Source organism: Cryptomeria japonica, chromosome 4, assembly GCF_030272615.1.
Source record: "Cryptomeria japonica chromosome 4, Sugi_1.0, whole genome shotgun sequence".
NCBI lineage: Eukaryota > Viridiplantae > Streptophyta > Pinopsida > Cupressales > Cupressaceae > Cryptomeria > Cryptomeria japonica.
In genome coordinates, this window is record NC_081408.1 from 737,670,908 (window position 1) to 737,693,879 (window position 22,972).

Genomic DNA, 22,972 nt, shown 5'->3' on the forward strand with positions numbered 1-22,972 from the left:
TTCCACAGGGTCCCTTCCGGGGAAGGGGTGTGACGGTGGTCACAGCCCAGGCTGTGACTCCCGTCCCACCACTTCCCTTCCGAGGGAAGGGGTGTGACGGTAGTCCCACCACTTCCCGCGGGGGGGGAGGGGGGTGGGGTACCCGTGGTGTTTATCCACGTAACTTATTAAAACCCATTTCATGTAATAATCAAATATGTTCATTTAATAATTCACATTTCCATCCTTTAATATATTTAAATGTATTAACATTTTCTAATAGTTTATTTCATATATTAATTTTATTTAATAATTCATTTCTTCTTTTAATATATTATCATTATTTAATATATTAACATCATTTTAATAATTGACTTTATCACATTTCAAGAATAAATATTAATATATATTAATTAAATAATTTATTTAATAAATAAATAAATTTCAAATAATCATTCGTTGTTTAATCATCATATTAATCAATAGTAATACTTGCCTCAGTTAGGATATATATACGATCAAGCAGGGGACATGACAAAGTATCACTTCCTAAGGGAAAGAGTTCAAGAGAAAGAGGTGAAGATCGAATATGTGAAGAGTAAAGATAAGTTAGCTGATATCTTTACTAAGCCCTTACTGAAGGCTACCTTTGAGTTTCTTAGACGTAAACTAGGGGTTAGACCCCTACACCGGAAGAACTAGAATGATGAAGATCCATCAATCCTGTGGATATCATGTTTATTTTTCACTAAGGATTGATGAAGGTGCAGGCTACTCCTTTGGAGGAGCAAGTCTGATGTAAAGTTCTGATTTAATGCTCCGTTATAATTTTTCTAATTTGAGTAGCAGAGTTGATGGAAGAGGTAGCAGCAGCAGAATTGAAGACAAGTGATGCATTTACATCTTTGGCATTGTTGTCAAAGGGGGAGAAGAAAAGAATAGAAATCAGATATGGCAGAAGTTGAAGATCAGAAGATAAGATCAGAGAAGCATTGGTTAAGGGGGAGATGACAAAAGGAGGAGAACCGACAAAGAGGTGATACCGACAAGCAAGTTGCAGATGATGATGATACTCTGATTGTATATCTGATTAGTGTTGCCATCAATGCCAAAGGGGGAGATTGTTGGCATTTGACATAACTGATACAAATGAGGTGATGTAGTTGAAGATGGATGATTGCACCGGTAAAGGATTGGAGTCTATTTGTGATGAAGAGATTGAGATTCTATGAATAGATGACATGATCAGTTATTTGTGTTGTCATTGCTGGCAACTGATGTTTCTGACGTTCTTGATGTCTTGTTTTGTCATATAAGTGATTTGGTTTATCGGAAGACAGGGTTTACCGACAGTGCACTGAAGTCTGTGAAATAGGACTTTAACCGGTAAAGCAGAGTTGTTTTGATTGGATCAGTCGATCGGCGATGATTGGTGATTTGCGGGTTGGATGGTGAACTTGTATCATGGAAAGGAGTATATGATCGGAACCGGAATTTGTGGAGATTACCGGAAGACATGTTTCAAATTTCTGATGAAGTTTTGCTAAGGTTTTAGTAGGGTTTAAGGACCAGTGAAGAAATCATCAAACCGGTAATGATTTTTGTCATGATAGTGATTGACAGCGAGTCTACATGAAGTTGGTAACACGACACAACCCGCGTTAAAGATTTAATTGTTGTTTTGGCGCGATTCAAGGAAGATTTTCTTGGGAATCAATGAAACGCTTAGTACAGTGTTTTGAGGATACAGATCGGATTTCCGTGATGGGTTATGATCAACCAACGGTTGATATTGCATTGTAATTTGTTGTAATGATCTGTGATGATCTCTTATGATTTGAATTGTAAATTCATGATGTAATTAGGTTTTGTGGCCGACTTAGTTGAGATGGCTATTTATGTTGACACAGTTAATGTTTATTGTGTCGGTGGTCTTAGAGAATGTGTTAAGCCATCCAAGTGAAGTGTGAGATCTGCCTAAGAGTTGCAGAGTGTTGTGTATAACTGGATCTGATCAAGCAAGCAGAGAAGTGCAAGTAACAGATCATTCTTTCATTGTTGTTCCCTAACAATTGCAGCAGGTTAAATCCCTTAACCGGGTAGGTCCTAACAGGCCTTAAACATTTTAGTCCCCTAACAGGGCAGCTCTCAAAAGAGTGTTAAATCCTCTCACGAGGTTGATCCTAACAGATCATCAAGCTCCTAATTGGGCTGCAAGACAAATCCCTTAACCGGGTGACTCCTAATAGGGTCTGCTCCTAACGGGGTGTATTGTAAGCTCCTACAAGGGCGTACTTCGAAAGAGTACAAATATTTGTGGGTGCGAACTCCCACCGTAGTTTTTCCCTATTTGAGTTTCCACGTCAAAAACTTATGGTGTTCATGTGTGGAATGTTTTTCATGTGATGTTCTTGTTTATGTTTCATTTCATGCATTATTTCTGAGACACCGGTTATGATGTTTTATCAGAAGTTTATTAGAGGTTACCGGTACTAATAAGAAGTTGTTTGAGAAAGTTTTTGATCTTGTTGATAAGGTTAATGAGTTGGTAAATGATCAAGTTTATATGATTGATTTGGTGGTGAAAGTTTTGGTAAATGATTTGATTAATGTGTTAAGCAAATCTGATAAAGAGGGTATTAGATCTGATTAAAGAAGTTGAGACATTTGTTAAATGGTTTCAGATTTGAGATAAGTTTGTTTTTGGGTTTAAAGTTTCAATTGGTCTTAGTACTGATTCACCCCCCCCTCTCAGTATTAACCGGATCCTCATAGGATTAACATTGTGCACCAACTTAAGTTGAAGAGAAGTAAACAAGTACTATAGTGCTACCTGCGGATCTACTTAAGTTGGTAAGTGTGGTGAGACTTCTAAGTCGCAAGGATGAAAGTCAAACTTCTTAAGGTGAGGGTTGGTGAATTATTAAGTAGAAGGAGATGGAGTTCAACCTCTATCGATGGGAGTTAATCTTCCTAAAAATCATGAAGAATGAACTTAAGTTTGCTGGAAGGAAGATGTAAACATGAGACTTCTAAGTCCCAAAGATGAAAGTTTGAAGTTAATCAAAATTCAAACCTCTAAACATGAGAGTTAAAACAAAAGACAAAGCAAACCCAACCTAGACGGATGGAAGTTGAAAATACATACAAAGATGAAATTCGCTCTTCTAAGTCACATAGATGGAGGTTGGAAATAGTTAAATCCAAAATTCGAACCTCTAGAGATGCAAGTTGACGAAATTACCAAAGTATAAAATATGCTTATCAACTTAAGTAGGTAAGAGAGATGAGACTTCTAAGTCACAAGGATTGAAGTTGAGACTATCAAAAAATCAAAATCGAACCTCCAAGGATCGAGGTTAAAATCAAAATTGAACCTCTAAGGATGGAAGTTAAAATAAGATGAAAAACGAATCTCCAAGGATGAAGGTTAAAATTAAAATCGAACCTCCAAGGATAAGGGTTAGAAGTCATCAAGTTAAAATAGAACCTCTAAAGAAGTGGGTTAAGACAATGATAAAATCATTTTGAACCTAGGTGGCTGGGAGTCGAAAATCACATAAGGCGATTTAAATTTCAAACAAGAAAATTGCTCATTCCTTTATTTGTTAAGTCGACCAGCATGGGAGGATAAAAGAAAGCGATTAAATCCTTGAGATATCAAGTCGGATTTTGAAGAGCATGAAGAGGTGTGACTTTTAACCCCAAGCCATATAAGTAAAGGGAAGAAGATCTCTTGAATGATACAAACACAAATGCAGATCATAAATTCACAGAGCAACAAGTTCGCCCAGCAACAGGTTCACACAGCTGATAGGAGGAAGAAGATCGTCCAAGGTTGGTAACATTGCATGAAGGAAAAGGTTCGTTGGCCTTGAATACACATGTTCACCGTCAATCAGCATCACAGATCCATTTGTTATATCTGGAAAGGAAGGGTTTCAGAGATCAGCTCGTAGAAGAAGAAATCAAAAGGCTGGTTAAAGACCAAGGCCTAAATCGTCTTGCATCCTAAGTGCTGGCTAAGAATACTTCTATCTCAGAAATTGGATTATAAAGTCTCATCAAATTTTCTAGAAAGAAAGATATATCTCTGATTTTCCGAGTGTAATCAGATTTCTAAATCACAAAATTCAGGTTTTGAATATGAATTGAATGCATCATTACATTAATTTCAGAACTTGATAAGTGATTTTAAATTTTGTAAATCTGAAAGCATGTATGTTCATCAATGAAATCAGAACTTAGTTGCATCATTTAAACATACTTTGAATCTTCTAACTTCTAGCTTTGTACATGAACATGTCAGGGGAAGATACCACTACGAATCAAGGCAACTTGGAGAAGGCGAATTGGCATCATAGAGGAAGGTGGAAAGCTTGAAAGTGTAGAGATAAAGAGTATCACGACATCAACACATTTGAGTTAAGTCAACAAGGAGATCCACACATTGAGGTCTAGCTCAACATTCGAAGAGAAGGACATGCTTCACATTTCAACATCAAGGCCATCGAAATGATAGAGGATACTTCAAAGATGCAGGAAGAAGGATACACGTCATATGGATTCCAAATGATCAAAGTCTACTTTTCAAGACAACAACATGTTCCAAGTCCAAAGCAAAGATGTTCAAGATCAAAGAAGGTCAAGGAAGGAAGTACTTGAAGACTCAAAGGTTGAGATTGGGAATGCATCGCAATTCCAAGTTAGAGTAAAGAAGAGTGAACGTGATCAAGGAATGGAGATAGTTTTAGAAAAGGTTGAGGTGGCATCCTATTTGCATTCAACCAATCAAGTTACTTCCACATTAGCAAGTCCAAGTTCACTGAACCTAATTTATCTCATGGTGGAGCAAGTGACACATGGTGCCTCATCAAATACTATTTTGTGTACCTAACCTATTTTCTCATTGGTTAGAAATCAAAATGGACATGTGTCCAATTCCTTGTAATGATCTTATTGGCCAGAAGGAAGTTTGTTATAACAAACCCTAATTAGTGGTTTATTGTAAAATCTTGGCCATTGATCTCAAAATGATCTGAGCCATTCATTGTAAAGGGCTATCTATATAAGGTTCAGTTTTCTCATTTGGAAAGGTTAATAGGAGGTTAATAGTTAGTAATTGATCAATAGATAATAGTAAGCTAGCAATTAGAATAGTAGTTAGATTAGGAGAATGCAAAGATTGTTGCCAAAATCTTGTTGTAAAGAGCATTTGATTTCATTGAAGCTATGGTGAATTAATGTGTCATTTTAACAAGTTGCATGGTCTCTACTTCTCAATTCATTTGCTTTCATGTTGATTAGTTGAATGATAAGAGTTGTGAATGATTAATGGTGAAATTCATTTATCCATACCACTAGCAATTTGCTGATTGTAAGTTTGCCTTGTGTGGTCAATTAGAATTCTTAATGAGCTTAACTTCAATTGCTATTCACACTTTGATATGCATTGCCTTGATGGTATCCTTGTTGTTGATAGCGATTTGAACATCAATTTTACCTTTCTTAGGAGATCGCACTAGTTTTGTGGAGTTGTTTATTGATGGTGAAGCAAAACTTAGTTGAATTCGACCTAATCGTTCATTGTCTCTTGCATTCTTAGGAGTAGTGTAATCTTCTCAAACCCATGTCTTTTGCCTATTTTTTTAATTCTCCAAGCAAGTAGTTAGAATCTAAGTTCCAACAATTCAAGCATTCAATTATTCAACGCAAGGCCCCTTGAAGAAACATCAATCACAACGACCAACTGTGCTTATCCACACGTCATGACCCGACATTAGGAACCTTGGAATCTTCCAATTGATCACATAGTTTAGCATTTGGGAAGATTTTGTTCAAGAGAGGATAAGATACCTTGCTATTTTATTCTGTGTATGCATGTGCCTAAAAAACACATCAACACTACCAAGTTCGAAGTGTTTGTGAAATTTATTACCAGGCTGCTGCTTATTATTTTCAAGTGATTTTGGAAGTGATTCAAACATGTTTACCCATCATATTAGTGAAAATCTAGTTTTACAAACCTATAATAAAATTAAAAAATGTGTTTTTGAGCATTTGAGTTTCTTTTTTTTAATTGTGCTGGGAAAACGGGGACGACTGGCTGTCCTCGGGATGGTAAGGGGACGGGGGGCGTCCCCCAACCATATTGGGGCATGGGGATATCCCCTTTGAGAATTGTTGCCATCCCCAAGTTTCCAGGACATTTCCACAGATTTTGCAATTTTGGGGATGGCGGGGGGACGTCCCCTAGCCATCCCCAAGTCCTCAAAACTTCCCGGTACGAGGGATTTTACCTCGGGGACGCCTCCTCAGGTAACATAGGTGCTAACCCTTAATACGGAAAGAGAGAACAAAACAGGGGAGCAAACCTCGAAAAAAACATGGTTGGACTGGCCAAAAAAAAAACGTGTCAAACCAACAACAACCCAAAATCCAACTCAAGGAAGGGGAGAGACACCTGAACCTTGACAAGGAGGGGTTTGGGGGAGGGGAGAAGGAGAAGACTTCCCCTTCCGCCTGTGACAAACCATAGTCCAGGCAATACTATCATTAGGACCAACAAAAGAGAGATCAAGCAGGGAGGACCTTGTCGGGTTACAATCCGAGGCAATAGTAGGCTACTGCAGAGGAACAACATCAGGAGCAGAATCAGGAGTAGAACAGAGCTGCAAAATTGGAGCAACAGGAGTTGAATCCTCAAGGACGACAACAACAACATCGACAGCAGGTTCAGCGGTAGTAAGAGGCACAACTTCATTCTAGGAGGAGGTCTCATCCTCCTGAGAGGAGTCAACATAATTAGAGTCGAAAGCATTGACAGTCAAGTGATCAGCTGTATCATCCTTCCACCAAGTAGCAGCGCCTTTGTGATGCAGAAGAGAGAAATTTGAAGCTAAATCTTTGTAATATTCTTGTTAAATACACATATATTTGCTATATATATATAATAATAATTTATAGTAATTTACTTTTTCACCTATTAGAATGTATGTATGTAAGGATGTATGTTTGTATGTATGTTTGGACATGTAAATGTTTATATATATATATACATGTATATGTATATACGCATGTATGTATATGAATTTATGTAAATATACGTATATGTATAATTGCATTTATGTTTAATGCTTCCTTGTAAAAAGTTTCAAACTCTCCTTATTTAAGATTTCTTTATAATTATTTTCTTTCACTTTTAGAATGGTTTTGTGTATGTATGTATATATGTATGTAAGTGTATATGTATATATACACCCACATGTACATGTACACACACATACATATATATAGAAGTATAATTACTTGCATTTGGTTATGTATAATTATATGTGTATGTATATGTTTCTACGTACATATGTATGTATACTTGTATGTACATATGTATGTATAAATGTGTGTATGTATGCATGCATGTGTATATGTATTTATGATGTATGTACGCATGTATGTAAGTATGTTTTATACAAGTATATACATTTTAGCTTATATGTTTTCTGTATATATGTTTGTACATGTGTGTGTGTACACAAGACAATTTATAGATATATCTAATTGTACACCTCTCGTTTATGTTTTTTATGTTGAAATTTAATTTTTCAGTTCCTTCCTCTTGTTAATTAAAAACTTCTTTTTTGTCCTTTCCAGCTCTTTGAACCTCTTCTCTCACCTTTCTGTCTCTCTTTTAAGTCATCTTGAGTCTGCAACAATGATTATTTCTCACCTTCTTAAGCTCTATACTATCTTGATGATTGATCACAGAGTGTAATCCAAAATCTTGATGCTCAAAAAACGTAATCCAAAACAAACAAGAGTAATCTTGTCGATTCTGGAAACTTAATGACATTGAATACAATTATTATTATATAATTTCATAGTTCCACAAAGATTCTTGATAGGGGACAAAGGGATGTAGGGACAAGTTTCGAGGACCGAGGGACCTAGGGCCTAAATTTGGGGACAGTGAGGGGATAGCGGGGGGATGACGACAGAATGGTGGTGGGGGGCGGTGATGATATAAAAATAGAGGCGAATTGAAATTTTCAAGGCAAAATCTGCCATATAACATCTTTGTGAGTGCCCCATGAAAGGCCAACTAGTTTTCACAAAGTTAAAGGTTGCAATCAGTATGTAATGGAATGTGCCATATAGCCAGCAACCCGATGGCGTCCTTGACAGAGGTGGTGGTATTGTGGGGGGATGTTTTCCCCAAGTTTTCAAGTCTTGAAAATGTTCCCGTGGAACATTGTAACAATGTACATACAAATTAATCTATATTTAATTGATTTTATAATTATTAAATTATTAATATAATATTTATAAAGTATTTTTTTTTTTAGGCTACAAATATATACCATATATATATGGTTTGATATGTTTTTTTTGTAGGGATGGACCCTGTTGGCATTTTGAGATTGTTGGCATTTTGCTTAGAGATTGCATTAATGATATGTTGTCATTGATGTCAATTGAACCGGTAATGGTATTCATGTTTTTGCTGATATTGTTGTTTTTGATATTAGCTAGTAACCGATAAGAAGAGCTTTGTGGAAGATGTTGTAAACCGGTATGTAAAGTTTGTGAGTTGAACCGGTGAACCGGTGTAAAGGGTTAAACCTTTCTATGTAATGTAACCGGTAAACCCTATCAGTTGTTAAACCCTAACCGATCAAGTTTGATGGTTTATTATCTGATAAGCGGTAATGATGGAGACACGTGTGATCATTGTATAAGGATATGTTCAAATTGTTTTGGCACGTTTGTTTTTGTCTAGGGAAGGAGCAAAGTGGATTACATCTAATGCACAACGCGTGATGAGTGACAAAATCCGATGAAGTGGTGATCATGGAGCGGTTGGAATTTTCTTGAAGATTGTGAAGAGATTGTCATGATTTCTAACGGTCAAGATTGTATCGACTTGTTTGTAATATCGATGATGAGAATCAAGTTTTTGTTGTGTTACCGACCTAATTGATTTTGTATTTAAGGTCGATGAAGTTGTTTGTAAAGGTGTTGGCAAGATTGGTAGAAAATCTGTTGAGTGTGTAGTTGCCTAACCAGTGAATGGATCTGCACTTTGAGTGAAGGCAGATTGAAGCTTAGAAGGATCTGATCAAGCAAATGTTGTGCTACTCAAACAGATCAAGAAAAACTCGTTGTTTTCTAACAATTACAGCAGAAGTGAAATCCCTTAACCGGGCAAGCTGTAACAAGCTTGGTTACTCATTAAATCCTCTAACAAGGTGGTCCATTAGTTTGGATTTTCAAATCCTCCAGCGAGGTTACTCCTAACAGGGTATTGTACTTTTCATCAAGGCATATTTGTAAATCCCTTAACCGGGTGATTCCTAACCGGAATTAGTTCTTAACAGGACTTATTGTAAAGCTTTAACAGGCTTGGCTCCTAACAGGGCGAACTTCAGAAGAGTTCAGATAGCTATCCTTGTGAATCCCATCTCACCGTGGTTTTTACCTATTTGGGTTTTCCACGTATAAACAGCTGTGTCAAGTGGTGAATGCTTTTGTGGTTGTGATCTTATTTATTGATGTGGTTAATTTATGATAAGACATGTTATGTAGAAGCATTGAGAGATGAACATGTTGAGTTATGATTAAGCATTGTTGATGTTTACAAGATTGAAGTTGTTTACTGTTAAAGTTGTCATAACAGTTAAACCGGTTGATGTCAAGTATTCTTATGAATATTGATCTTGACTGAGATATGTTTACTTTGTTTGACCAAGTTTCAGTTTGGGAACTTTGTATCAGTTTTTCAATATACTGATTCACTCCCCCCTCTCAGTATTCTACCGGATACTTATTCTTTCATCATACCATCAATTGGTATCAGAGCATCTTAGGTCCTCTTAATCTAAAAGCCTAACAGTTTGAGGAAAAGATCTTGTAGATCATGATGAAGAAAGAAGGTCCGAAGTTCAACAAAGATAACTATAGAATATGGAGTGACAGAATGAAGATTTACATTAAGAGTCTTGGTAGTCAGTATTGGGATCATATAGAAAATAAGTATACTACACCTACTGGACCCCTGACTGATGATCAGAAGAAAGAACAACAAGAAAATCACTAGGCATTAGAAGCTATTATCAGTTCCCTGTCTGATGCTGAATATGTAGATGTTTATGGTCTTGAAACTGCATATGAAGTATGGAAGAAATTTGAAGAGATTTATAGCGGTGATGAACATGTTAGGATTTCCAAAGAGGAGAGTTTAAGAGGAAAGTTTGACGACATGAGAATGTCTGAAGGGGAGAATATCCAGCAGTACGGTCAAAGGATTAAAGAGATAGTTGGTGAGATAAAGAGTGCAGGAGGGAAAGTGGAAGATGCCACAGTAATCAGTAAGTTACTGAGAACCCTGCTACCGGTCTGTGCTATCCGAGTTGCAGCTATTTAGGAGTTGAAATCTATTGACAAGACAAAGGTAACTCTTGACTCTTATTGGCAAACTTATTGCTTTTGATCTAAATGGCTATGATGGTAGTGTACATAAATCAGAATCTGCATTTAGAGCTTCTATCTCTAACCCATCTGTGAGAAGAAGTAGAGACACCGGCCATAACTATGAATCTAGATCCAGCAGAGATGCTGAAGATGAAGACAACTTAGTGGAACTTGAAGCATTGTTGGCAAAACAATTGCCTAGAGGCACTGGTAAATATAGAGGTAAGCTACCTTTAAAATGTTTTGCATGCAACAAGATTGGTCATATAGTAGCAAATTGCCCTAATGGTGAAAATGAATACAAGAGAGACAAATTTAAGAAGTACAAGGGTAAAGGCAAGAGAGATTGTCTTGTAGCTATTGACAGTGGTATTACTGATGAAGAATCTGATGATGATGCTAGTGAAGATATTGTGTTTGTAGCTATTAAGGAAGAAATATCAGATCAGAAGACACTAGTATTCAGAATGGATAACTCTGATGATTGGATCATTGATAGTGGTTGTTCACATCACATGACCGGTGATCGGAGCAAATTTCTTTCCTTGAAGGAATTTGATGGTGGTGTTGGCAGATTTGGCAATGATTCACCCTGTATGGTTAAAGGTAAGGGAGTTATTTCTCTTAATGGGAAGAGCAGTGCTGACGATGTCTATTGGGTTGAAATTCTAAAGCATAATCTTTTAAGTGTGGCACAACTTAATGACAGAGGATACCCATTGGAATTTAGAAATGGAATGTGCAAAATCTTTGACAACAAAGGTGAATTGATTGCAACTAGGAAACAAACTAGAGGTAATCTATTTCATCTCAATCCTAAAGTTAGCAACTGTTTGATTACAAAAATAGATGATAGCTGACTTTGGCATAGGAGATTTTGTCATATAAAATTTTGACAATATTGTTAAAGTAAGCAAGTCTAAGACAATAAGAGGTCTGCCTCAGCTAGACAAACCGGTTAATGCTCTTTGTAAAGAATGTCAACGAGAAAAGATGACTTCTTCAACTTTTAAGAGAAAGTCCTTCTCAACAGAGCACTTGTTAGATTTGGTTCATACAGACCTATGTGGACCAATAAGAACAAGAAACATTCAAGGTGACAGATACTTCATGATCTTCACTGATGATTGTTCAAGGATGATGTGGGTCACATTCTTGAAGGATAAGAATGAAGCTTTTGGTAAATTCAAGGCATTCAGAGTCTTAGCTGAGAAAGAGAGTGGCAAAAAGACAAAATGTCTAAGAACAGATCAAGGCGGTGAATTCACTTCTGCAAAGTTCACTAAATATTGTGATGATAATGGTATCAAGCGACAACTTTCTGCACCAAGGACACCACAACAGAATGGTATAGCAGAGAGAAACAACCGGTCAGTGGTGGAAGTTGCTAGGACTATGTTGATACAAGGAGGTGTATCAAAAACATTTTGGAAAGAAGCTGTAAGTATAGCTGTCTACACGATGAACCGAGTTCTGGTGAAAAGAGGTAAGGACAAGACCCCATATGAGTATTGGTATGGGAGATCACTTGATGTTAGCTATTTTAAGATATTTGGAAGCAAATGTTTTATTAAAAGAGGTGATTACATAAGCAAGTTTGAAGCTAAGAGTGATGAAGGCATATTTCTTGGCTATTCCACCAAGAGTAAGGCCTACAAATGCTTCAACAACCGGACACACAAAATTGTTGAAAGTGCTGATGTTCGTGTAGATGAAAGTCCTGAAAATTCAGAAGGAACCAGTTTTGAGAAGGATGAAGATCCTTGCATTTTGCTTTTGGAACCTGAAACTGTTAAATCAGAAACAGGTAAAGCAAATCTTGATGTACTTGTTCAACCGGATCAAATAAATTCAGAGGAAGATGATAATGAAGAAGCTGAACCTGAAGAGAATGATCATGTTATTCCTAGGTATGTGAGACTGAATCACAGTCCTGAACAGATAATTGGGGATAAGGATGCCGATGTACTGACTATAAGGAGAATAAGAGAGAACTCTTGCATGATCTCCACCTTTGAACCTAGAAGTGCTAAGGAGGCATTTGGTGATGATCATTGGGTGAAAGCAATGGAGGAGGAGTTGGATCAAATTGAGAAGAACAACACTTGGACCCTAGTACCCCGACCGGTAAACAAGAATGTTATAGGTACTAAATGGGTGTTCAGAAACAAATTAAATGAAGATGGTGTTGTAGTTCGCAATAAGGCAAGATTAGTATGCAAATGTTATGCGCAAGAAGGAGAGGATTATGGAGAAACTTTTGCACCGGTAGCAAGACTGGAAGGTGTCAAAATATTGCTTGCATTTGCAGCTCATAAGAAGTTCAAGGTATACCAGATGGATGTTAAGTCTGCATTCTTGAATGGAATACTGGAAGAAGAGGTTTATATAGAGCAGCCTGATGGTTATGCATTGACAGATAAGGAAGACATGGTATGCAAATTGCATAAAGCTTTGTATGGATTAAAGTAGGCACCCAGAGCATGGTATGGACAACTTCATACTCATTTGATGAAGATAGGCTTTGCTAGAACCAGTGATGACAACAACATTTATCTCAAGTCTGAAGGAGATGAAATACTGGTCAGTGAAGTATTTGTAGATGACATTATATTTGGAGGTAATGATGACATGAGTAATTGTTTTGCAGATGAAATGAAGAATGAATTTGAGATGTCATTAGTAGGGGAAATAAATTTTTTCATAGGCTTACAGATACAACAGATGCAGAATGGTATTTTCATTACTCAATCCAAGTATGTGAAAGAGGTTTTGAAGACTTTCGGTATGAGTGACTGTAAACCAGTTAGAACCCCAATGGTTACAGGTTGTAAATTGTCCAAGGAAGATGCATCTAAGTTTGTAGATGAAAAGGAATACAGGTCAATCCTTGGCAAATTACACTGTTGTTCACAATCGACTGGATATTGCCCATGCAGTTGGTATTGTTGCTAGATTTCATAAGAATCCAAAGGAGGCACATTTGATGGCAACCAAGAGAATTTTTAGATATTTGAAATGTACTGTTGACTATGAGTTATGGTATCCATATGGTGGAAATTTTGATTTGAAAGCATACACAGATGTTGATTGGGCAGGAAATATTGATGACCGGAAGAGTACTACCGGTGGAGCATTCTTTTTAGGAGGAAGGCTAGTTTCAGGAGTAGTAAAAAGCAAAGTTGCACTTCACAATCTACTGTTGAAGCTGAGTATGTAGGAGCTTATATGAATTGCACACAAGCTATGTGGATGAGGCACATTTTGGAAGGTTTGAAGATGGAAATCTCAGAGCCAATAAAGATTTTGTGTGATAATACAAGTGCAATAAACATAATCTTCTTTCCAGTGACCTTTCCGGAGCTTCCAACTAACTCCTTCCTCTTCCAAGATCCAACACTCTCTGGATTCCAGGCATTACCTGCAGAGATACAAGGGTTGGAGGACAAAGAGTCATCTACTCCCATCAATTCATAGGTCAAGGCCACACCTTTAGACTTTAATTGCTTTGTCCTTTCAGATGTCCACCACCTAGAATATTCAACCACCGACTTTCATGAGGTTTGCTAGATCTGATTTCTCTCCCTCTACCCAATCTATCAAGGCTAGTGGTTCATTCTTCATCTTTTCGAAGCCTGGCTGCTAAAGCTCAAGGCTGTCCTCTACTTGGTCAGCATCTCTAAACACCTCTGTCGCTCTTACCAGGCTCAAGGGAATCCTCGACCAAAATCTCTTCCTTATTTCGAAAGTATTGGCTGCGTTAGCCCAATAATCTTCTAGATCAACTCTATGCTCAAATGTCATCCCTTCAACCCTTTTTATTTTGCGGAACGGATCAAAATTCTTTCTCGCCTTGTATTGATAAAAGGGATACCAAGCCAGGTCCTTCTCAGCAGTTACAAAAGCTTGTGACGATGGGCATGTTTCCAGCCCATTACCAATGGTGAGAGAGGAAGTTCCTGCCTTATATTTATCTCCGTGAATCTCCATGTACCCCTCCAATTGCCTCACAACCTCGAGGAACACAACTTGGTTGGTAGGGTAAGCTGGAAGCTTATAGGGAGATCCAGTAAACCCTTGAACTCTGAGGTAGGTGAACTCGGGCATTGGATATACCAATATCCAAATCTATTGATGAAGTCCATAGACTCTTGAGAGAGTCTCTAGTGTAGTCCACCTTGCAACGTCCACGTGATGTACATGAGGAAGGTATCATTCACTCTTTTAAAATGGAACTTTTCTTCCATGTGGAGCTGGGGATAACAATCATAGACTGGAAATTGGTTTTCTTTGTTTCCCACTTCCCCTCTACAAGTGAGACCTTTATATCTGTAGGTTTTGGCCAAGGAATAAAACAGGTACGAGCTCATGAAGAAGGTCCTATTTGCTTCTAGGTTCCTCAACTGGCTGTCCAAGTTGTCACTTATCATTTGGGCCTAGTCTATCATCTTTACTCCATTCATTATTTCATTAATGAAATAACACATCCAGGGCTCGAATGGAGCACCTTGAGGATTTCCCATTATCCTGTTCAACAGAACGATCATGTCTCCAATGTCTTCCTTGAAGTATGCTCTCACCAAGCTCTTCCTTTGAAGTTTGGAGGTGTCTTTCCTTGGCTTATCCAGTCAGGAATGGTTAACGATGGCATCATACTCCTCCAAGTGGTCCTGATACATGCTATCGGCTTCGTCCTTGGTCACGTACACAGTGTTATGATACTCTGGAATCCTGACGGCTTCTTTGATGGCCTCATCGCTGATGTTCGCCAGCACTCTTCCATCAGGTGCAACGATGTCCTTACTGGTGGGGTTGTAATGCTTAGCACATTCAACTACTAATTCGGTGCATTGCATGGTGGGGAGAAAACCAGCAGCATGCACGATGCCACTCTTCATCATCTTTCGTGCGATTGTGGTAGGCACAAGGTCGTCCAAACCAAACATCCACTTTTTAAATTCCCTCAGATTGATGTGCCCGAGGTTGGTGTCGCTAACATTCTTCCACTTCGAAGTCATCCTTGACTTCGGAGGAGCGTCCTTATCCACTTGAAACTTCATAGTGCCTAGGATCTGCAACCAGACAATGAAACTTAAGTTAGAAATTAATTCGTAGATCGAAGAAAATAGGGGCTGCGAAGGGCTAAGTGTTTGAAGATTTCATTCTTTTTTCCTCATACTTAGCAAAAAAAAATGGATTCTTGTATATAAATTCTTCAATCTCAAGGATGGTTGTGATCACAATACCACACTACGTGCTATAACTCAAAAACTCTCTTATACTTAGTCAAAAAAATGATTTTCCTTAACTAGAAATTCGAATAAATCCACTAAAAATCATTTTCATAAGTCTGAAAAAACTCAGAAAATACAGAAATCTGCGTCATAAGTTCAATTTCACCTTCGAATAGATTGAAATAAGGCTGGAAATTTCTCAAAAAACTCAGAAATAGTTAACAATTCTTCCTTATACCAGCTGGCTTTACTCAAAAATCTGTGAATCCTTTGTCAAGAAGCTTGCCCAATTGCAAGTAATACTAAATTTTCTCCAGATGAATTCCAATCTGCAAACACTTTACTATGCTCTCCTCAAGAACTTCGAACTTCTTAGTGTAAAAAAGAAGTTACAAATGAAGTATTTGTAAATGAAGTTGAATTCCCAATTAGAAACACACAAAATCCTCCAACTCATGTTTCTAAATCTGACTCAAACCTTTGGGAAAGTTTTGTCATCTTCTTTAGTTCGGGAATCCTTAACTTATGCAAGTTTCTAAATTGTTTTTAGTTGATTAATTCGAACTAGGCTCATAAAAGAATATCTTCCAAAAGTTTCTAATTTGGGACTCAGTCTGAAAATCCTCTTGATTTGCAAAATATCTTCTTTCCCATTTTAATTTTGAGTTTCCATTTTAATTTCCCAGCTCAATGATCTTTGAAAATCTCTTTTTCCAACTTTCTAATTTGATTAGGAGTTCGATTTTTTTTGGGAAGATTTGATGACATCACTCAAAATTTATTGACTTTGTTTGACTTCCAAGAGTAGGGTGGAATTTTTTTAGTGTTCATCTTCATGTTTGGGCGGACTTTTATGACTCTCTTCATGGCGGAGTTTTAAGTGTTCAACATGGCGGACTTTGAAGCCTCTCCAACATGGCGGACTTTGATCATCCCCATCATTGCACCTTGGGCAAAGTTTTGAGGTTATTCAAGGCGAACTTTTTGAACACCTCTAACATGGCATAGGGCGGACTTTTTAGAAGGACACCAAGGAGGGCGGAGTTTTGAGCTCCCTCTTCTTGGCCTCTTTAACATACATGGTGGACTTTCATGGTCTTGAACTTCATGGGGTGGAGTTTGAAGGCTTCTCCTTGGGCGGACTTGCTTGGAGGGCGGAGTTTGGGAAGACCTCTAACATGGTGGAGTTTTAGAGACAAGGCTATCAAGGCGGAGTTTTGAAGGCATCGAGGAGGGTGGACTTTGGTCTATCACCAAGGGGGCGGACTTTTGAAGGCATCTCCCTCATCCTTTATGGCGGACTTTGGAAGGCCTTCATCCTTCATTCTTCAAGGCGGACTCTTGAAGCTACCCCAATCAAGGCGGACTTTTGAAGTGACCCCACCCAAGGCATAGGGCGGAGTTTTGAAACCACTCCCAAGGCGGACTTTGGAGGCCCCTCAAGGCATGGCAGAGTTTAGAGTGTTCCCCTAGGGCGGACTTTTGACTCCCTTCACCATGGCAGACTTTGATACTCCCTCTTCAAGGCGAACCTCTCCATTGCTAGCATCTTGATCATCTTCCAACATGGCAGACCTTGATCATTTCTCCAACATGCTTGGGTGGACTTTTTGAACACTTGCCATAACACTCAACATCATCCATTAGCCAGACTTAGAAAAATTTTGGAAAATTTCAAAATTTCACAATTTAACCAAATTTAACCAGATTAACTTAAAATTTGAAATCCATACTTAGGCAAACCATCTGAAGCATTATGACCCCTAAAATGTAGGGAACTGGCTTTTTAGGTCAAAACTTGGAAATTTTGGGTCCCGGTCGAAGCAGGTGAGTGGGATCAGTGCAAACCCTAGGTTCCCACTCTGAAAAAGCAAAAAGCTAACATCCCTAAAAAATAGGGAAAACTATCTAAAAATAGCCATACCGGGGATTGGGCTAAAAATGCCAAAAACGAAACTTCCTAAAAAATAGGAAAAAGCAAAAAAGCAAACTTTCAAAAAATAGAAAGTTGTTCAAATTCGTCCAAATCAATTGTGATCTTTGTCCTTTGGCCTTTCTAGGCACTTTGGTGGGGTCTTGACTCTAGAATCACATGGTTTGCAAAAACTAACTTTCAATCTTTAGGACTTGAATTGTTCAAAACTGAGCAAGGCTTGACAAAACTGAAGCGGAAGGCCACGTGACACTAACAAAAACCCTAGAAAGCAGGAAAAGAGAGGGTCCCCATTTGCAATGGGGCGATGTGTAAAAAAGGTCACAACAAGTTCATCCAAGCATATGATAAGACAACAATGCTCTTATTCAGGATGCAATACTTGGAGGGAGTTTGGGAAGAGTTCCAACCAGTGCAAGAAAAGACTACTCCTTGCTTTAAGGTGTTGAAGCGGATTCCTATGTCCACATTGATCCAGGAGGGAGTTGTTCAAGATGGTAATGTGTATGATTTCCATGGATGGTATTGTTCCTTGGCCATGAGGAAGTCAGTGTTTGATCATGCGAAGTAGGAATGCATAGAGATGGAGGGATCAATTCAAGAAATACAATCTAAGATCCTCGCATCTATTGAAGAGTTATTGGGACAAAACGTCCACACTTCCAGTTTTTTGAATTTGGAAGAACTAAAGGAGAAAATGAAGTTTATTTATTTTAAATAGTTGGAATCCATAAGGAAGAAATAGTTGGATGATTTGGTTTCTCTCATGATTCACATCAACAACTTGTAGAAGTTGATGCCGGATTGGGAAAGCATTTTCAATGCTTACTCGAATGCCTTGGATGTGATCGATTTGCACTAGGAAGGTCTACCAAATGTTACGATGGAGGAATTCAACTTGGTCTTAGCTAGATTCGTGGAGTATGCAGCTAGAGAGAGGGATGCAAGCCAAAATCTTCTAGTAGATTCTCTACTTGATGACTAGGCGTCATCCCATTGGACTCCATTTCTTATTCCTTTTTGATGTAAACCCTAATTAGGGCAATGTTGGCATGATCTCGGCCTTTGATTCTAAATGAATCTTGGCCATCCATTTCAATTGGAGACTCTATATAAACCCCTTTGCCTCTCATTTGTAAGAGAGATTTTTGAGAATTGTTGCATATATGCTGCTAGATTGAATTTAATCATTGAAACTTGGTGATTTTATTGAGGTTTTAAAGTGTTTTGTGGTTCTCATACCTCCAAATTTAGATTAAAATTTGTTTTCAAGTATTTTTAGTTGAATGAAAGAAATTGTTGAGTGCATTCATATGAAATTCATTTTATCCATATCACTAGCTTCTTGCTGATTGTAAGTTTGCCTTGCTTGGTCAATTGGAATCAAATTTGAACTTAACTTCAATTTATGCTTGCTCATTGATATGCATCGGATTGATGGTGTTGGTGTTGTTAGTATGAATTTGAACATCTGTTAATTACCTTAGATGATTGCACTAAGCTTGTGTGGAGTTGTTCTTTGATGACAATACCTAGCCTAGTTGAATTTCATTGAATCATTCACTATCTCTTGCATTCTAGGTTTAAGATAGGATTAGAACAGAATTTCTAAACCCTTCCTCTTTTGAATTTTATTTGAAAATCTTTGTTAGAAATAGATCAAGAGCCCATTTGCAAAATCTTAAGTCATTTGAAATCATCGGCAAACCTATTTCCATTCATGATAAGTTTGAGTCTTCAAGAACAATTACGTAAGTCCCTTTGTGTAAACATAAAAATCACATTCGCCATTGAGTTACCCATATGTCAAGAACTGATATTAGAAACCTTGGAATCATCTTAGTTGATCAGATATTTAGCCTTTGAGGTGATTTTGTTCAAGAGAGGGTAAAATACTTTGGTATTTTATTATGTGTTCGAGGTGCCAAAAAACCACATCAACACGTATGACATAAATTGCTGTTACAATCATATTTCTTGCCATTGTAGTTGTCATACTTCCTGCCATCGTCACTTTCACTCAAATCATCTAAATCTCTCCAACCCAGTGGAGGCTCTCTTGCAGAAATGTTTTTGTTTGATCTGATAACTTCAAAGGTACAATCTTCTCCCTTGTTCACTTGGAATCTTGGACCAGCCTGCAAACCTAAATCTTTCTTCAAGATGTCTGCTGAGTATTTGTTATACTTCCTCTGGAATTCCAGGTAGCCTTTCCTGAAGGGTATATGTTCAGTTTCATTGAAGGGCCAATGCGTAGCATATTTAATCTCTCCTCTGTTCACTTCTACTGTTCCATTCTTCATTAACTGGACCAATTTCTTCATAGAGACCTTCATAGTCATGGTCACCTGCATAGAAACATTGTAAACTATGAGTCTTCTTGAAGATTCAGTGAGTGTTCTCCCTCCCCCTTGGAACTTATCCTCATTTCTGTACTTCCATATAGTCCAAATAATTTCAGTAGAAAACATAAACCAAAATAACTTAATTGTTTTATCTAATTTAGGTACAAAATCATACAGAATATCTCTCAAATTAGTTCCACCTCTATTACCCCAACCCTCAAGATTAGCACAGAAGATATTACAGACCTCGTTAGCAAGGAAACACTCAAAGAAGAGGTGTTTAATAAATTCTGTTTTTTTACAGATATTGCATATATCTAGACTTGAAGAATTCATGCTACAAGGTAGTTTGTGCAATACTAATAACCACCTGAAGCATGCCTTCTTTGGTTCATTCCTATTAGATCACAAGAAATTAAAAAAATTAGACCATTGTATTTCAGACAGATCCAAGTTCCAATAGTCATTAATGTGTTTAACAATACAGTTGGTACCAATAATGCTTTATAATTATAAATACTCTTAGCTTTAACTTTGAGCAGGTTTGTTCCATCAATCCATTTAATAGATTCAAGAATGTTAGTGTTATATTCACATTTAACTGGGAAATTCATAGCAATACATGTCTTTCTGAGAATTCTCTAAGTCCTCTAATTTGAGGGAGGGATATCAAAGGTAGTGCAAAGAGAGGGCTAGGAACAGACCATTATCAAGAATATCACTAAAGACTTTAATGCCCTTATTGGACCACATTTTTACAGAACAACCTTGTAGCAATGCTAGGTGTTTGATACTGTGTTCCAGGTTCTACCAAATAGACCTAGAGAGTTGGACTACATTGTTCTCTAAAGCACAACTCTCTAGATCTTGCTGAGACAGAAAATTTGCTAAATAAGAGGTCACAGAAGGGGAGAAGCTTACAAGACTTTGGCTTTTTTGGGCAAAGCTTCCTGAATATTAATCCTTACTAACACCTTCCAAGGTTCATCCCCATTCAAGGCCCCGAGGATCCACTTAACAGGCAAGGCCATTTTATGCATTTTCAGTTCTTTCAATCCTAGACCCCCTCCAGTTTTCTCTATACAACACCAGTCCCGTTTGACTAAATGTCTCTTCTTTTTACCTTTGCTATCCGATCATAAGAACTTTCTGATTCTCTTCTGAATTTCAGTTACCTTATAACTGCTTAAAAACCAAATTGAGGAATAATAAAGACTATATGAAGAGAGAATCTTTTGGCATATTTGTACTTTTCCTGCCAAGGACAGATACTGTTTGTTCCATCTGTCTATCTTTTTCTCAATTTTCTCCTTAAACAATACCCACATATCCTTGAGGCATGAGTTATGCGATAAGGATTAAAAGATGGGGACACTATTAATTAAAACCATTGTACATATTGAGTGACCATACACAGTCACATACATACATATAATATAGTTTGTTTGCACAAACTAACATCTGGATTTCCCCTCTTTTCTAGTTCAATCAATTGTTTAAACTTGAGTGAATTTAGAAATCTAGAGCCTGTTTTATTGATAAGAAAACTTTCTGCCTTGGAAAAACTCTGTAAACTCAAGCGCGAAAATTTAAAAAATCGAATTCTTAGTGCATTACTTTTTTTAATGTTAGCTCATGTCAACTAGATATCAACACTTGCGGAAAAACCAATTTAATTTATGTAATAATATTTAGAAACCTCAGTAGGAAATTTTCCGGATTTCAAGGAATGTTTCGAGCAGACATATAGAGATGCTAAGAAACTCCAACCAAAGTATCATGATGTTCCCACTTGTCTTCATGATGGGCACATGTTTCTGACATGGGAGACAAGTCTTTACGGTCAGGGTATGAGTCTCATGTAACTACAGATCATAATTCTAACTGATAGGAATTTATTCAGATTTGATTCTGATAGTGTAAATAATTGGCTTTTGAAATCTCAAATCTCAGGCATTAAATCATTGTTGTAGTTTGTAGGTTGTGTTTACAGTGTCTATTATTGAGGCAAATTTCTGAATTCATCTGCCTAGTGGTATTCTTAACACTACGCAGTTGAACCCAGAGATTTACTTCAAAATTCCAATTACTCTGTTTTACAATGGGTAAGAAATCATTCACTTGTAATTGCACTTGTAAGTAATCTTAGATAAACTACTGCGTGAAATTGCACACTAAGTTTTTGATCTGCATGTTACATTTAAAATTTTGAATTTATTTAATTTTATTGCTGTAAGCGTGTGCTATTTGTGAATGTTTACAGGGATGGCACATGTTCAGGGAACGGATGCCTTATTACAAAGGGTTCTTGGTTGTGGATAATATTGGTGACGAGCGAGAATCCATTGATGAAGCCAGAAATTTATTAGATGCAGGTTTTGGAGAAGGAAGCATGATTCTTTTAACAGCACGAAGCCCCAATATCTTGAAGAGTGTTATTCCTGAAATAGAAAATTCAATTGTGCCTGTGCCAGCTCTTAATGAGGATGAGGCTATAGCTGTTTTAATGGATTTGCCATTAGAGAAAGTATTTGAGTTAAGCAGTGAACAAAAACATAATGCAAGAAAGTGTGCACAGAGTTGTTTGTTCAGACGGCAGGGCTGGGAAGAGGGCAATTATAATAATCCATTAGCTCTAAAGACCTATGGCGCATATCTTCGGGATAAGTTCACATGTGACTCTTCCAAATGGGTTCAGATACCCGAGTTCAGCCAATATTCTGTTAAATATGAAGCCCATCAAAATATTTTTGCCATTTTCGAGTTGAGTTTCAATGGGTTGTATCGAAGGCATCTCAAGATATTTATGCTTCTAAATTTGTATCTGCCTCAATCCAGAAATTACAGGGATTATAAATCTTTTGATGAGATTCGAAAATGGTTAGCCCTAGTTTGCTGCAATGAGAACGAGAATGAGGAATCTATTCGTGAAGCTGTACGTATCACTTATTTATTAAACTCCTGACATTCAACTAGGATTAAAGAATTATTTATTCGGGACTTTATTCTTATAT

At 37.4% G+C, this 22,972-nt stretch overlaps 1 protein-coding gene across 3 annotated transcripts in view; it reads left to right on the forward strand.

Moving 5' to 3' along the window:
* Nucleotides 1-22,972, forward strand: part of LOC131027443 (TMV resistance protein N) — a 76,839-nt gene that overhangs the window by 52,172 nt on the left and 1,695 nt on the right. For all 3 annotated transcript variants that reach the window (XM_057957513.2, XM_057957514.2, XM_057957515.2), the window contains one exon: nucleotides 22,222-22,893. In XM_057957513.2, coding sequence (XP_057813496.2) covers nucleotides 22,222-22,893 — 672 coding nt within the window. The remainder of the gene's footprint in view (nucleotides 1-22,221; nucleotides 22,894-22,972) is intronic.